The sequence below is a fragment of the Microcaecilia unicolor genome, chromosome 6, assembly GCF_901765095.1.
Source record: "Microcaecilia unicolor chromosome 6, aMicUni1.1, whole genome shotgun sequence".
NCBI lineage: Eukaryota > Metazoa > Chordata > Amphibia > Gymnophiona > Siphonopidae > Microcaecilia > Microcaecilia unicolor.
In genome coordinates, this window is record NC_044036.1 from 118,976,530 (window position 1) to 118,994,154 (window position 17,625).

The 17,625-nt window shown below is 49.6% G+C and overlaps 1 protein-coding gene across 1 annotated transcript in view; it reads right to left on the reverse strand.

Annotated features, from left to right (window-relative positions):
• The window catches only part of PRRC2C (proline rich coiled-coil 2C), a 458,438-nt gene that overhangs the window by 429,479 nt on the left and 11,334 nt on the right, over positions 1-17,625 (reverse strand). Inside the window, 1 exon segment of the mRNA XM_030208285.1 lies at positions 15,685-15,834. Coding sequence (XP_030064145.1) covers positions 15,685-15,796 — 112 coding nt within the window. The 5' untranslated portion in view covers positions 15,797-15,834.

A 17,625-nucleotide genomic window follows, 5' to 3' on the forward strand; every position in this document is an offset into this window, starting at 1 on the left:
TACGCACCAAATGCGGGTCAAAAGCAATTTTTTCACATTTTGATGGGGGAAATCCAAGGTTTTATTAAGGGTCAAGTGGTAGTAGGGGGAGATTTTAACATTGCCCCAGATGCGCGATTGGACCGCTCCTCGGGAGGAGGGCAAACTGGTGGCCCTGGACATAAGGCACAGCTGCAATTCTTGAAAGAGCTTGAGGTGGTAGATTGTTGGAGACTGCTGCAAGGGATACAGAGGAATTACACTTTTTACTCTCATGCAGCACACACATTTAGATAGCCTGTGGATACATCGAAATAGCTGGCATATGGTGGATGCGGCTGAAATAGAGGCAATTCAGGTTTCAGACCATGCTCCTACATGGATTAAGCTTAAGAGATTGGGGGATAGGAAACGGGGTGGTGGATTGGAAATTGAATGATACATTACTTGGAGATGAAAAAGTTCGGGAGGAGATTAAGGGGGCCATAGAAGAATTCTATCACTTCTAAGACAATGGTGAGGTTCCAGATGAGATATTATGGGATGCAATGAAAGCAGTGGCGAGAGCAGCCTTGATTAAATGGGGGGATCGGAAAAAAAGAGAATGAGGACAGCAGTCGGAGTTGCGCACCCGCCTGGTCCATTTAGAAAAAGCACATAAACGTAACCCCACATTAAAACTTTGGGAGGAGCTTAAAAAAGTAAGGGAAAATTAGGTTCTTACCTTGGTAATTTTCTTTCCTTTAGTCACAGCAGATTAATCCATTATGAATAACACAAAGGAGGAACAAACTCAACCTTCTGTAGTAGAACAGAAATCTTGAAGACTGTTTTCCAACTTCTCCCAATGAGGGACCATGTCTGCAGGAAAAACTGAACACAAAACAGAGTCAATCAGGGAGGGATCATGGATTCATCTGCTGTGACTAAAGGAAAGAAAATTACCAAGGTAAGAACCTAATTTTCCCTTCCTTGTCATCAGCAGCAGATGAAACCATTACGAATGGGATGTATCAAAGCAATCCCTAGATAGGGCAGGAACAAGCCACCCCACGCGCAAGCACTTGTGATCCAAAAAGCGCGTCTCTCCTGGCAGCCACATCCAGCCTGTAATGACGGACAAAAGAGAGCTTAGAAGCCCAAGTAGCTGCACTACATATCTCTTGAAGAGAGTGCTCCCGTCTCAGCCCAAGAGGAAGAAATCGATCTTGTGGAATGTGCCTTAAAGGCGTCAGGCGGAGGCCGGCCTGATAACAGATAGGCAGAAAAAATGGCTTCCTTAAGCCAATGGGCTTTAGTGGCTTTACCGCAGGGAGCCACGTGAGTCTGCGTTGATAATCCTGGGACATAGGAGACCATCGTTGAAGCAGGGCAATCTGCAGAGGTCTCATGTGCGCTCTTGCCCATGGCACCACTTCCAAGGTGGCCGTCATCGACCTCAACAGCTGGACAAAGTCCCGAGCTCGCGGGCGAGGCATCCTCAGGAGCAGACGGACCTGATTCTGAAGCTTGCACCGCCTTTGGTCGGGTAGAAAGACAAACCCCGAGGCCGTGTCGACCCGGACCCCAAAATATTCTAGAGATTGAGAGGGGGTCAGGTGACTTTTGGGTATATTGACGACCCAGCCCAGAGACTGCAGTACTAAGACCACTCTGGCTGTTACATGACGACTCTCTTCTGCAGAGTCCGCTCTGATGAGCCAGTCGTTGAGGTACGGGTGAACCCGGATACCCTCTCGCCTGAGAAAAGCAGCTACTACCACCATTACCTTGGAAAAGGTTCGGGGAGCTGTGGCGAGGCCTAAAGGCAAGACCCAAAACTGGAAATGATTTCCCAACACCGCAAACCGGAGGAACCGTTGGTGCGGGGGCCATATAGGAATGTGCAAGTAAGCTTCTTTTAGGTCCAGAGACGTGAGGAATTCTGCTGGCTGTACCGCCGCAATGACGGAGCGCAGGGTTTCCATGTGAAAATGCCGCACTCTTAGTGACTCGATTTTCTTTAAGTCGAGAATGGGCTGAAAAGACCCGCTTTTTCGCGGCACCACAAATTAAATGCAGTAACGACCGCAGCCAAGTTCGGCGGGAGGCACAGGGCTCACCGCTCCAAGGTGCAACAAGACTTGTAAGGTCTCCTCTACCGTCGCCCGTTTGACGGCAGTACCGCATCAGGACTCCACAAATATGTCTCTCACCGGGGCACCGAATTCCAATCGGTAACCTTCTCTGATCAGGTCCAGGACCCACTGATCTGAGGTAATCTTGGTCCACTCCTCGAGAAAGAGGGAAAGGCGTCCTCCTACAGCTGTAAAGGAGGAGTGGACCGGCGTCCCATCATTGTGGAGGACGACCCTGAACTCCTGGCCTTGAGCCTGCCGCTGCGGAGCGTTTGTCCGAGTGAAAGGAGTTCCTCCGCTGAAAGAGGGCACGTTGAGTAAACCCAGCAGAGCGCCACGGGCAATACCTTCTAGCTTCACGGAAGCGAGGTCTCGAGGAGGAGGGAACCACTTGACCCTTGGAAGAAGGCAGCGGCCTATCCTCAGGTAACCGCTAGGGTTTAGCATCCCTCAGGTCTTTAACAATCTTCTCCAACTCCTCTCCAAATAACAGAAGGCCCCAAAAGGGCAACTTCACCAGCCTTTGCTTAGAGGCCATGTCAGCCACCCAATGCTGTAACCACAGAAGGCGGCGGGCGGACACCGCCACAGACATCTGTTTAGCCGAAGCTCTGACCAGATCATAGAAGGTGTCAGCTAAAAATGACAAGTCCGGCTTCATGCTCGGTGCAACCTCAGCGAGGGACTCCGCACCATCCACGGACTGTTCCACTGCCTGTTGTAACCAAGAGAGGTAGGCTCAAGCAGCATAAGAACTGCAAACAGACGCCCTTAAAGCTAGGCCCGAAATCTCAAAGGACCGTTTTAGCGCTGATTCCAGCCGCCGGTCCTGAATGCCCTTCAGGGCGACCCCTCTCTCTACTGGGAGGGTGGGTTTTTTTTTGTCACCGCCGTGACTAAGGCATCCACTTTAGGCATCCCAAAACGGGCCAAGTGCTCCTCACTCAGAGGGTAAAGATGCCCCATCGCCCTGGCCACTTTCAAGGGCCCCTCGGGGTCAGCCCATTGAGCAGAAATAAGCTCTTGGATGGAGTCATGCAAAGGAAAGGCACGAGCAGGCTTCTTAGTACTCACCATCCTCGGACTGCCAGAGGAGGCCTCGCCTTGAACAGGGTCATCAATAGAGAGGGCCTGTAAGGCATCAGAGATAAGTGCGGGCAGCTGATCGCGGTGGAAAATCCGAACCGCAGTGGGATCATCCAGATCCAGTGGCAAACCGGCTCCTTCCTCTGGCTCTTCAGACCACGAAGGCCTGCCAGATCCCTCACAGTCCCCACAGCCCGACCACGGGGATGGGGGGGGGGGGGGTGGAAGGGGGGAGCGCCACTCTCCGATAGGAAATTTGCCCGTCTATGCTTAGCGTGCATTCAACGCTCGGGGGCATCCACGTCTGGCATCAGCCCCAGGCCATCATCAGTCGGAGGGGAACCAGGTAGCAATGCAGTGTCAGACACCTGCGGCAGAGATCTTTTCAGCATGAAGGCTTAATGTAAAATAAGCACAAACTCTGGGGAGAAAGCTCACCCTGACCTCCCGTCTCCGAATTAGGAGCCACGGGGAACGGAGTTCCTCTGGTAGCCTCGGCCCGAGGCGCCCCTCTGCTCTCAGACTCCTCCGCAAACGCGGGGGTCAAGCCATGCGGCGCTTCCAAGATGGCGCCCGCTGCCAGCTCCATCGAGCGGGAAGAATCATCACTCGCCGTGCTCGTACTGGCTCTACCGTCTAAACAGCACATTTTACAGAGCCCCGCTGCTGATCTGCGCTTGCCACAACGGGAACAGCGCTTAACTCCCTCAGCAGCCATCACCGAAAAATGGCGGAATAAAATTCAAAATGGCGGCTTCGCGCCAAAATCACCCCCATCGGAACGCCGTCCGCAGGCCCTCCCCGGAGGAGCTGAGTACCGCTCTTACCTCAAAGGACCGAGTGCGCGAGCTCCGGTCACGCTGCACATTCAGGAAAAGCCTCAGAAATAGCAGCGCTGAAAAGCGCGTTTTTTTTTAACGCTGTGAGGAAAGTTGGAGGCAAACAGCTACAGAGGCCTCCGGAGGCAGAAAAGGGTGGGAAAGGCAGGGAAAGGGCGAACCTACAGTGGTGGAAATAAGTATTTGATCCCTTGCTGATTTTGTAAGTTTGCCCACTGACAAAGACATGAGCAGCCCATAATTGAAGGGTAGGTTATTGGTAACAGTGAGAGATAGCACATCACAATTAAATCCGGAAAATCACATTGTGGAAAGTATATGAATTTATTGCATTCTGCAGAGGGAAATAAGTATTTGATCCCCACCAACCAGTAAGAGATCTGGCCCTACAGACCAAGTAGATGCTCCAAATCAACTCGTTACCTGCATGATAAACAGCTGTCAGCAATGGTCACCTGTATGAAAGACACCTGTCCACAGACTCAGTGAATCAGTCAGACTCTAACCTCTACAAAATGGCCAAGAGCAAGGAGCTGTCTAAGGATGTCAGGGACAAGATCATACACCTGCACAAGGCTGGAATGGGCTACAAAACCATCAGTAAGACGCTGGGCGAGGAGGAGACAACTGTTGGTGCCATAGTAAGAAAATGGAAGAAGTACAAAATGACTGTCAATCGACAAAGATCTGGGGCTCCACGCAAATCTCACCTCGTGGGGTATCCTTGATCATGAGGAAGGTTAGAAATCAGCCTACAACTACAAGGGGGGAACTTGTCAATGATCTCAAGGCAGCTGGGACCACTGTCACCACGAAAACCATTGGTAACACATTACGACATAACGGATTGCAATCCTGCAGTGCCCGCAAGGTCCCCTGCTCCGGAAGGCACATGTGACGGCCCGTCTGAAGTTTGCCAGTGAACACCTGGATGATGCCGAGAGTGATTGGGAGAAGGTGCTGTGGTCAGATGAGACAAAAATTGAGCTCTTTGGCATGAACTCAACTCGCCGTGTTTGGAGGAAGAGAAATGCTGCCTATGACCCAAAGAACACCGTCCCCACTGTCAAGCATGGAGGTGGAAATGTTATGTTTTGGGGGTGTTTCTCTGCTAAGGGCACAGGACTACTTCACCGCATCAATGGGAGAATGGATGGGGCCATGTACCGTACAATTCTGAGTGACAACCTCCTTCCCTCCGCCAGGGCCTTAAAAATGGGTCGTGGCTGGGTCTTCCAGCACGACAATGACCCAAAACATACAGCCAAGGCAACAAAGGAGTGGCTCAGGAAGAAGCACATTAGGGTCATGGAGTGGCCTAGCCAGTCACCAGACCTTAATCCCATTGAAAACTTATGGAGGGAGCTGAAGCTGCGAGTTGCCAAGCGACAGCCCAGAACTCTTAATGATTTAGAGATGATCTGCAAAGAGGAGTGGACCAAAATTCCTCCTGACATGTGTGCAAACCTCATCATCAACTACAGAAGACGTCTGACCGCTGTGCTTGCCAACAAGGGTTTTGCCACCAAGTATTAGGTCTTGTTTGCCAGAGGGATTAAATACTTATTTCCCTCTGCAGAATGCAAATAAATTCATATACTTTCCACAATGTGATTTTCCGGATTTAATTTGTGATGTGCTATCTCTCACTGTTACCAATAACCTACCCTTCAATTATGGGCTGCTCATGTCTTTGTCAGTGGGCAAACTTACAAAATCAGCAAGGGATCAAATACTTATTTCCACCACTGTATATGCCTGCATCCACACAGGGGGAAGGGTAAGGCAGGGAAAGGGCAACCTATGTGCCTTTAAAGTGGGCTCCACTTAGCCACAACACCCCTGCTACAACTGGCAAAAGCACAGGAGCCACCCCAAGCAGAATCAAGGAGCTGAACAAGCTGCGTCCAACCCTGCTGGGAGATAGAGAAATACTGAGAGGCAGATGGAGCTGGCCGTCCTAGAGGCACTATGGTTTTCAGTGTTCTCTATCTCCCCCTGCTGGTAGGTGGACACAACCCATTCGTAATGGATTCATCTGCTGCTGATGACAAGGAAGGGGAGCGTTAGAGCAACTGCAAATGGTAGACACTGACTACATGAGAACTAAGCTTAAACAGCAGGCTTGAATTTGCCAACAAATCAAGTGCCCTATTGGCTCGTCTGTTACGGGTCAGACGAACCAAATCTCTTATTCAAAAAAATGAGGGATGGAAGGGGAGGCAGGCATTACACAGACACCGAAACAGCTCGGAGCTTTGTGACATATTATCAGGAATTGTACAGGAACCCAGAGGGCGAATCAAAGGTTGGGCTAGCCCAATATCTGGATCAGATACAGTTAAAGTGTCTGAGTGATTCGGAAAAGGCCCAATTGGGGGAACCTATCTGACTGGGGGAAGTGCAAGGGGGTCATCAAAAGTCTCCCGAATTGGAAAGCCCCCAGACTTGATGATATACAGCAAGGTTCTATAAATGTTTGTAGGAGAGCTAGGGCCCCAGCTAACGCGATAGGCAATGGAGTGTTACAGGGTAATGGACTGCTGAGATCTATGTCAGAGGCGAGGATCTTGGTGCTACCTAAACCAGGTAAAGACCCCACAATTTGTGGTTCATATAGACCCATCTCGTAGTTAAATGTAGATGTGAAAATACTGGCTAAAATTCTGGCCAATAGGTTGGGTAGGGTCTTACAGAAATTTACATGTAGACCAATCTGGGTTTATTTCAGGGAGGCAGGTGGGAGACAACATTAGACGTACTCTACACTTGTTGTGGGAGGCACAGAGGACACAACCAGGGGCGGCATTGTTGGCCATTGACACAGAAAAGGCTTTTGATTGGGTGAATTGGGGATTTTGAGGGACGTCATGAACCGTATGGGTGTTGGAGGCAACTTTAGTAGGTGGGTGGCGGCCCTATATATAGACCCAAAAGCTTGTCTCCATATTAATGGCAATTATACCCCATTCTTCCCAACTGGTAGTGGGACTAGATAGGGCTGTCCTCTGTCACCACTTCTATTTGCCATTTATATAGAACCCTTGGCGGAATTGCTACTACTACTACTACTACTATTTAGCATTTCTATAGCGCTACAAGGCGTACGCAGCGCTGCACAAACATAGAAGAAAGACAGTCCCTGCTCAAAGAGCTTACAATCTAATACACAAAAAATAAAGTAAGCAAATCAAATCAATTAATGTGTACAGGAAGGAGGAGAGGAGGGTAGGTGGAGGCAAGTGGTTACAAGTGGTTACGAGTCAAAAGCAATGTCAAAGAGGTGGGCTTTCAGTCTAGATTTAAAGGTGGCCAAGGATGGGGCAAGACGTAGGGGCTCAGGAAGTTTATTCCAGGCGTAGGGTGCAGTGAGACAGAAGGCGCAAAGTCTGGAGTTGGCAGTAGTGGAGAAGGGAACAGATAAGAAGGATTTATCCCATGGTGCGGAGTGCACGGGAAGGGGTGTAGGGAAGGACGAGTGTGGAGAGATACTGGGGAGCAGCAGAGTGAGTACATTTATAGGTTAGTAGAAGAAGTTTGAACAGGATACGAAAACGGAATAGGGAGCCAGTGAAGCAACTTGAGGAGAGGGGGTAGTATGAGTAAAGCGACCCTGGCGGAAGACAAGACGGGTAGCAGTTTTGAAACCGATTGGAGAGGGGAGAGGTGACTAAGTGGGAGGCCAGCAAGAAGCAGATTGCAGTAGTCTAAACGAGAGGTGACAAGGGTGTTGAGGGTTTTGGTAGAGTGCTCGGAAAGAAAGGGGCGGATTTTACGGATGTTGTAAAGAAAGAAACGTGCGTAATCACCCTGATATTCGGGGTATTATGGTGGGGAAGAGGGAGCACCGCATAGCTCTGTTTGCTGATGACTTATTGCTTTATGTGGCAGAGCCAGAGCGGACTTTGGCAGCAGCGTTGGCTGTATTTGGGGAATTCGAGAGAAATGCAGGATTGCGGGTAAACATGAAGAAAACAGATTGAGAAGTAAATTTGCTTTTAAATGATAATGTTAAAAATATTAAAAAATGTGGAAACTAAAATGACAAGAGTTAAAAAATAATAATAGTAAAAAGATACTGAACAGATGGCAACACATATAGTGTAAAAGATATTTAACATTATCATTTCTATTTTCCATTTTCATAATTTTTGCATTTACTTTTGTCCAGATCGTCTCATTTTTGTGAGATTCTTTGGAGGAATACCTGTATATGCCAATTTGAAGGTATGACAAACTTTGAATAATAATTCATGCAAGTGTTGGTGTCTCTATTACTTATCTCGAGAATATCATCACCTTCATACATTCGCCTGTAATCCCGTTGTTTGTATTCTTATATAGACTTTTAGTATTTGTATGCACTCCTATAATTGTGTATATATAAAATTTCATATTTTGCCTTTGTATGTATAATGTGCATGGCCATTATAACATTACTATTTCCATAAGTCTTTCTGCCTTTTTGACGTGTATTTAATTTTATCTGTATTTTTAACTGCATTCTTAGTTATCTTAAATGTCATATTTTCATGTTTTTATACACTCTTGTTTTATTATATACTAGTAAAAAAGGTCCGTTTCTGGAACGAATGAAACGGGCGCTAGCAAGGTTTTCCTGGGAGTGTGTATGTTTGAGAGAGCCAGAGTGAATGTGCGGGTGTGTGACAGAGTGAGACTGTCTGTGTGACAGTGTGTGTGTGAGAATGAGAGTGTGTGACAGAGCCCCCTCCCCTGTTCCTAATGCCCCTCACGCCGTTTTCCTCCCCCTCCTTTTTCCACCTCCTTCCCACACTTTGGGTTCCTTAAGGCTTTCAAAGTCTATGTATTCCCGTGGCCCTAACGCCCAGTATCGCTTTCCTTCTCACCCCTCCCCCAAGATGTAATACTTCCACGTCCTTCATTTTTTTTTTTAAAGTGTCCTATCTACCCTGAGTACAAATGCACGGCATTCAGATTGTGTTCCTCTCGTAAATTTTCATTTCTTTCATTCATTCAGAACTTGCTCCCCCCCCCCCCCCCCCTCCCCGAACACTTTTGGTTCCTTCAGTCTTTTAAAACTCTCCTATGTACCCTGTGTGCTAATGGCCAGCATTGAGATTGTTTTCCTGCCCCAAATTTGCATGTCTTTCAGTCATTCACAACTCTCCCCCTTCTCCAGTTTAACACTTTCGTTTCCTTCAGTCTTTTAAAACTCTCCTATCAACCCTGTGTCCTAATGGCCAGCACTCAGATTGTTTTGCTTTGCCAAATTGTCTGTCACTGATGTCACTGAGGTCAGTGCGTGCCTGCCTAGCAGACCACTTCCGGCAGGCACGGTCCCAGGCACATCCTGTTGGAGGTGAGAATTATTATATAGGATCTATATAAATGGCTTGTAATTACATGTGGTAAAATTATGTATCATACCTGATAATTTTCTTTTCCCTTAATCATAGCCGATTCAATCCATAGACTGGTGGGTTGTGTCCATCTACCAGCAGGTGGAGATAGAGAGCAATCTTTTGCCTCCCTATATGTGGTTATGTGCTGCCGGAAATTCCCCAGTATGTCGATATCAAAGCTCCATCCGCAGGACTCAGCACTTAGAGAATTACACCCACAAAGGGACACTCTGCCCAGCTCACCACCGCCGAAGCGGGGGGGGGAAATATTCCAGCGCACCACCGCCGGGGCGGTGGGCGGGAAACCACACTCGCCGACACGAGGGGAACTGGCTTATCCTGCTACCGCAACCGCGGGAGGAGCTGGCTTACCCTAACGCTGCCGAAGCGGGAGGGATACCAAGCTACCCTACAGCCGCACGAAGTGGGAGGGAGCGCCGGCATAATTTAGTTATCAATCCAGGCACCACCGAACAGGGGGAGAGGACTCAGCAGCTCACTGTAACACAAATCGTCTCAACTCGAAGAGACTTCAATTGGAAGCACTTGAACACGAAGTCCTCGTGAACAGGAAATGAAGACTGAACTTGAACCTGAAATATAACCAGAACACAAACAATACAGGTATCTGGGAGGGGCTATGGATTGATCGGCTATGATTAAGGGAAAGAAAATTATCAGGTATGATACATAATTTTACCTTCCCTATCATTAAGCCAATCAATCCATAGACTGGTGGGATGTACAGAAGCAGTACTCACCCAGGGCGGGACATGGAAATCCCTGAACGCAACACTGAAGCCCCAAACTGGGCCTCGGCCCGAGCAGCCATATCCAAGTGGTAATGTCGTGAGAAAGTATGAGCCGACGACCAAGTAGCCGCTCTGCAAATCTCTTCCAAGGAGACAGATCTGGACTCCGCCATCGAGGCTGCTTGTGCTCTAGTAGAATGTGCCTTCAGCTGAATAGGCGGAATCTTCCCTGCCGCCACATAAGCTGCCGCGATCGTCTCCTTGACCCAACGTGCCACCGTAGGCTTAGATGCCTGCAGACCCTTACGAGGGCCTGCGAACAGCACAACAGGTGATCCGACTTCCGGAAATCATTGGTCACTTCCAAGTATCTGATGATGACCCGTCTAACATCCAGGTGTTTGAGCGCATCCTTTGGGTAATCCTCCCTACGAAAGGAGGGTAGGTAAAGCTGCTGATTCACATGGAATCGAGAAACAATCTTGGGCAGGAAGGAAGGCACTGGGCGAATTGATACTCCTGCCTCAGTGAATCGCAGGAACGGCTCTCTACACGAGAGCGCCTGGAGCTCGGAAACTCTTCCGGCTGATGTGATAGCCACCAGGAAGACCACTTTCAATGTCAGATCCTTCAGCGATGCCCTTGGCAAGGGCTCAAAGGGCGGCTTCTGCAAGGTCCGTAGCACCAGATTGAGATTCCACGTAGGCACTATCGAGTGCAGCGAGGGGCGCAGGTGATGAACTCCTTTGAGAACGCGTACCACATGTCCCCTTCAGACGACTCCTGAAGCAAGCTAGAGCCACCACCTGGACTTTCAGCGAACTGAGCAACAGGCCTTTCTCCAGCCCCTCTTGCAGGAACGCCACACTGAAGATATTGGAGCAGTGAAGGGCGATACAGAGCCTGCCTCGCACCATGACGCAAAGGTACGCCAAACCCTGGCATAAGTGGTAGAAGTAGAGCGCTTCCTCACTCTCAGCATAGTGGCGATGACCTTGTCTGAGAAGCCCTTCTTCCTCAGCCGCTTCCGCTCAAGAGCCAAGTCGTAAGACCAAAGGGGGAGGGATCCTCCATCACCACGGGACCCTGATATAAGAGGCCCCGCTCCGCTGGCAGCCGCAGAGGGCCGTCCACCGAGAGTCTGACTAAGTCCGCATACCAGGGACGTCTGGGGCCAATCCGGACCCCACCAGGATCACCCGGCCCGGATGCTTTGCCACCCGACCTAGCATCCTGCCCATCATGGGCCAGGGCGGAAACACGTAGAGAAGCTCCTGTGCCGGCCACTGCTGGAGAAGAGCATCGACTCCCAGAGATCGAGGGTCCCGTCCTCTGCTGAAAAAACGCGGCACTTGGCAATTGGCCGAGGACGCCATCAGATGCAGGCTCGGCCGGCCCCAGCGTTTCGTGATGTCCAAGAACGCTCGAGCAGACCGTTGCCACTCTCTGGAATCCAAGGTATGGTGACTGAGAAAATCCGCCTTGACATTCATGTCTCCCGCAATGTGGGCCGCCGACAGCTGTTCCAGATTCGCTTCCGCCCACAGGCATAGCCTCATGGCCTCCTTGGCTAGAGGGGCGCTCCTGGTACCTCCCTGGAGATTGACATAGGCCACAGCCGTGGCATAGTCTGACAGGACCCGCACAGGGCCTCAGCACTAGTACCGGGGAGAAACTCTAGAAGCGCCAACCGAATGGCTCGGAGTTCCAGGAGGTTGATGGACCATTTTGTCTCTGCAGGAGACCAGAGCCCCTGCGCTGTCCGTCCCAGGCAGTGGGCTCCCCAGCCCGTCAAGCAGGCGTTCGTCGTGACGACAACCCACTCCGGGGTCGTAAGAGGCAGTCCTGTGGACAGCTTGCCTGGCCTCAGCCACCAGCTCAGTGCCTTTCGCACTGCTGGATCCAAAGGAAGGCGTACGGCGTAATCCTCCGAGGCTGGAGTCCATCGCCGCAGAAGAAAGTGCTGAAGTGGTCTCGTATGAGCCCTGGCCCAGGGCACTACCTCCATCGTGGCCGTCATGGAGCCCAACAGCTGCACATAGTCCCAAGCTCGAAGAGTAGAGGAGGCTAGGAACTGGTCCACCTGGGTCCGAAGCTTGATGCTCCGGTTGTCTGGCAGGAACACTCTGCCCACTTGGGTGTCGAATCGAACTCCCAGATACTCGAATCGAACTCCCAGATACTCGAGGGACTGAGTCGGGCGCAGCTGGCTTTTCTCCCAGTTGATGACCCATCCCAGGGAGCTCAGAAGAGCAATGACCCTGTCTGCAGCTCTCCCGCACTCCACATAGGAAGGGCTCGGATCAGCCAGTCGTCCAGATAGGGATGGACTTGCACCCCCTCCTTGCGGAGGTAGGCCGCGATGACCACCATTACTTTGGAGAAGGTCCGCGGAGCCGTAGCCAACCCGAACGGGAGGGCTCTGAACTGGAAGGGTCGGCCCAGTACTGCAAAGCGCAGAAAGCGCTGATGAGGCAGCCAGATGGGAATGTAAGCTTCCTTGATGTCCAGGGAGGCCAGGAATTCTCCCTTTTTCACCGCAGCTATTATGGAGCGGAGGGTCTCCATCCGGAAGTGCCGAACTTTCAAGGCCCGATTGACTCCCTTGAGGTCGAGAATAGGCCGAGCAGAACCTTCTTTCTTTGGCACTACAAAGTAAATGGAGTAGTGCTCCTTGCCAAGCTGATCTACTGGCACCGGGACCACCACACCCAGGCGGATCAGGTTGTTCAAAGTCTGCTGCAAGGCAGCTGCTTTGACCTGGGACTTGCAAGGAGAGTTTACAAACCCGTCTCTTAGGGGTTGGCAGAACTCTAGCTTGTAGCCGTCTCTGATGACTTCCAGAACCCAAGCGTCTGAAGTTACCCTGGTCCACTCGCCCAGAAACGAGGACAACCTTCCTCCTATCTGCAATGGGCTATGGACCAGGTCCTCGTCATTGGGTATGCGACCCTGGGGGCGGGCCGGAGGACGAACCTCCGGGACGGCGGTCCCTGCGAAAGGAATGCTGCTTGGGGGAGAAGTTCCGTTTGAAGGAAGCGGAGGCAGAGGAGGCCGACTTGCCCGGGCGATACCGACGGGTTTCCTGGAATCAGCCCTTAGAGGAACCAGGACGGGCACTGCCGGCCTGAGTCCTGACCTCCGGCAACCTCTTGCCCTTAGACGTGCCGAGCTCCATCACGATCTTGTCCAGCTCGTCCCCAAAGAGCAGCTTGCCTTTAAAAGGCAACTTGGCTAGGCGAGATTTAGAGGCATGGTCAGCAGACCAATGCTTAAGCCAGAGCCACCACCGCGCAGAGACCGTCTGAGCCATACATTTGGCCGAGGCTCTCAAAACATCATACAGCAAGTCTGCCAAGTAGGCCAAACCCGACTCCAGGGTCGGCCATTCCGCCCGCCAGGAAGGATCCGAAGGGGAAGCCCGCTGCAAAACAGTCAGACACGCCCTAGCCACGTAGGAGCCGCAAACCGAGGCTTGCAAACTCAGAGCGGCCGCCTCAAAGGACAACTTTAAGGTCGCCTCCATTCTCCTGTCCTGCGCGTCCTTCAGGGCAGTGCCATCTTCCACCGGCAGCGCTATTTTCTTAGTCACGGCAGTGATTAAGGAATCTACTGTGGGCCAGACAAAGGTTTCCCATTCCCCCTCAGGCAAGGGGTACAGACGGGACATAGCCCTGGCTACTTTCAGGCTCACTTCAGGGGCATCCCATTGCGCTGAAATTAAGGTCTGCATGGCTTCATGAACGTGGAAGGTTCTAGGCGGGCGCTTCGTTCCCAGCATAATGGCGGAGCCAGTAGAGGCTGAGAGATGCTCATGGCCTGCACAAGCAGGTTGGGCAAATCCTCTGAGCGAAAAAGCCGCGCTGCAGAGAGGTCGTCTGCTCCATCCGAGCGAGGATCAGTCTCTTCCATAGAGTCCGCTAAGGATCTCTGGGAGAACTCAGACACACTGCCGTCATCCACATCAGAGGAGACCGAGTCCCCCAGGGGTGGAAGATCCACCCGAAGGCGCTTAAGCATAGAGGCCTCATCACCCCTATCAGAGAGGTGAGCAGGAGCAGTGTTCTGCATAAGAAAGGCCTGATGCAGCAGCAAAATGAACTCAGGGGAGAAACTCCCCAGTCTGTGCATTTCTGCAGCCTGTGCCGCAGCCCTAGAGGCGCCCTCCATCTGCGCTCCCAGGAGCGGGAGGAGAGGCATGTTGCGTGTCCAAAATGGCGTCCGGCGGGAAACTCCAAGGAGCCGCGCGGGAAGAATAGCGCTTTAATTTCGCTGACTTTTTACCGTCGCCCAAGTCAAGGACGACCAAGCTGTTAATGTCTCCCCCCTCGAGGGCGGCCCAAGAAGACGCTGTCCGAGCAGCGTGGCCGGTCACGGCCGGCCAGCGGGGGGATGGGTGCCTAAGGCGGGAAAGGCCGCCGCGCCGGAGGAAAAACAGGGGAACTCTCCCGGCTCCGAAAGGGTGCCCAAAAAAGGCGACTCTACCTTCGAGCCCCCCGCTTCCCCGCTAGGTGCGCGAACGCGTTCCGGGAAGCGTCTTTTCGCGCCCTTGCCATCCGAGGCCATAGCCACGTGAAGACCGTTCGGGGAACCCCCTGCCGACTAGTAAAAGGTAAAAATTACCTGCTTCTTGCTCCGAGCAGCGGCGACTTGTTCCAGTGAGCAGCTGCAAATGGACGTCCTTTTTGAACATTAAAAAAAATTTTTTTTTTTTTTTAACGGAGCCAGCGGGAGGGGGGAGAAAAGGAGGGACCTGGCACCACCAGGTTTGCACTTGCTCACGAAGAGCCCTCAACCCCAGGTACTCAACAAAATCTAAACAATTAGGCTTGGAGACCTAGCCAGAGCTGCTGCTGTGCGACCACACACCTGCAGAGATAGAGAACATACTGGGGAATTTCCGGCAGCACATGACCACATATAGGGAGGCAAAAGATTGCTCTCTATCTTCACCTGCTGGTAGATGGACACAACCCACCAGTCTATGGATTGATCGGCTTGATGATAGGGAAATGTCCTTTATATGTACATTTTTATTATTCTCTATTTTAATGCCACTGTTACATATGAGATATGTTTCTATATTTTTATTATATATGTTATATTTCTGTTTTAGACCCCTGAAGAAGGCCCTTTCGGCCGAAACACGGACCGTGTTGGGTCCTAATAAATCATTTTGGTTTTTAACATCTGTGGCTTCAGTCTGGTCCTTCTGGATATCTTCCGCTTGTTTTGTTGTGTTGTCTTGTGTTTTTTGTGGGAGATTTTGGACTCTCTTTGTTGTTCTTTAATCTCTTTGGTGGCACTGATGATACCAGATTTTATGTAATCAGACTCACTTCAGCAAACCAGTCTATAGCCTTATTTTCAAAGCAGGAACACATAGGAGGTTATATTCAAGTTCCAACTGTGGCACAGTATGCGACACATATCAAAGAAAATACTGATCTAGTCCCAGTGTTGGCTAAGCATGTTCTACCTCAACAAAATCCAAGCCGCTCTTTCTTAAGGCATTTCCCCAACTTACCTGCAGTTTTTTGTGTTTCTAGTGACTTTCCTTTGTAAGTATTAAACAGGCTGAGTGTTGCATACTTTTTCCCATCCTTTGCTTTTGTGCTCTGGCTTGACTTTTCGGACATTTCGGTAGAAATTCATCGAGTCTGGTAACTCTTCTCACCTGCAGAAGAAGGTTACACTTTAATGCCTGCAGAACAGAAAAAAATTACAGTTTTTCATTCCTCCCTCTGGTGTAGACCAAATTACTAGAAGGGAGAAGCAAGTACACATGCCAATTAGTGATGAGGCCTTCATGTACATTAAATTGTGCTAAAAAGACGACACAGACTGTGAGCTTGCAGGCGATATATAAGAAATGAAAATAAACACTATCAAAATTGTACCCTTTATGTACAAAATAAGTACCTGTATATATGTAAACCGCTTTGAATGTAGTTGCAAAATACCACAGAAAGGCAGTATATCAAGTCCCATTTCCCTTTCCTTACCAAAAAGTCAAAACTTTACTGAGGGTCTTAGCTGTCTGTACAAAAAAAAAAAAAAAAAAAAATAGCCTGCACCAAACACCAATCTATGGCTAACTTGACATCTATTCCTTATTCGCCCTCCAATCAGATCCTTTGCTATCCAAAATACATTTTTCAAATCCTCTCCCAGGTCTGTCACAAAATGTAAAATCTACTCATTTAGCCTCCCCCCCCCCTTTTTTTTTCTTAAACCTCTTCATTACAAACAGAGTGCTTCCTGCATTTTTGGAGTAAATCTGAAGACCAGTATTTCTTCCACTAATGCTTCAACGGCTATAGATCTTAGACCTTTATACCTTCCTGAAGCTGAGTGACATCATCTGACAGAGCCCAGTGCAGATGCTGACTAGCGGTATTAACAGAGAACTTTCAAGCATGCACTGGTGCCTTCTCACCCGAGGCGAAAGTGTGGGTCTCTCAATAATTTCAAAAAAGCTAACAAATACAACTCTAAAGGGAGGTGGGAGGGTATGTGAGAATACTTGGACTGCTGTCCTCAGAAAACACCTGCTACAGTTGAGTAACCTGGCTTTCTCTGAGGACAAGCAGAGCTTCATATTCTCACAGCTGAGAATTCCTAGCTACCAGGCTCACCAAAAACAATGTTAGGACAACAGGGACTCAAAATGTTGAGGCCTGTAATTCACTCAACCTGAAACTAGTTATATACTAGTTGCGGAGGTGCAGCCTGGAACAGAACAAAACTGGGCCCAGGAGGAGTGCAGTTGGATTCTAGACTGCTTGCCCTAACTGGCTATAATGTCAGGTATCCCTTCCCCTTCTGCATTGTGTTGACAGGCATTGTTAGTATGACCTACTGCGTAAAATAGGACCTGCAGTGCAATTGTGCCTGAATGATGTTAGCTTGTGCTAATGCATAGCGCACATTAGTTACTGTACATCAGCTACTTACTCACCAAAATTAGCTTGTCAAAGAATCTGAAAATACCAGCAGGCTTGAATACAGTGTGTTGTATTTACACACTACAATGTAATCAGTTTATTTTATAATAAAAATTTCAGAATGCAATTAAATCCAAAGACACACACGTAGAACATTTTTGAACAAGGTAAAGGCTTTACAATGAAGCAAAAAGGGTAGACTGTATAACTAAAGAGTAAAACTAGCAACTTTAAACAGGTTTGACAAGTGGTTTCTCTTCTTACTAGCCTCAAAATCCATTTTCTTACTGCTCAGTTCCAAAATATTCATCTGAATTTACAAAATATCAGTCGCCTCATACTACATATTTTACAATAATGTTTAATTTTTGTTTTCTATGAGCAATGTTCACTATATCAATCCACTGCTAAGACTTTCCCCAGCACATCCAACATGCTATAAATAGAGATAACTGCAGTGCACTGAGACTTCAAAATATGGCTCCTCTCAACAGCAGCATCTCTTAGTTGCCATGGACCAC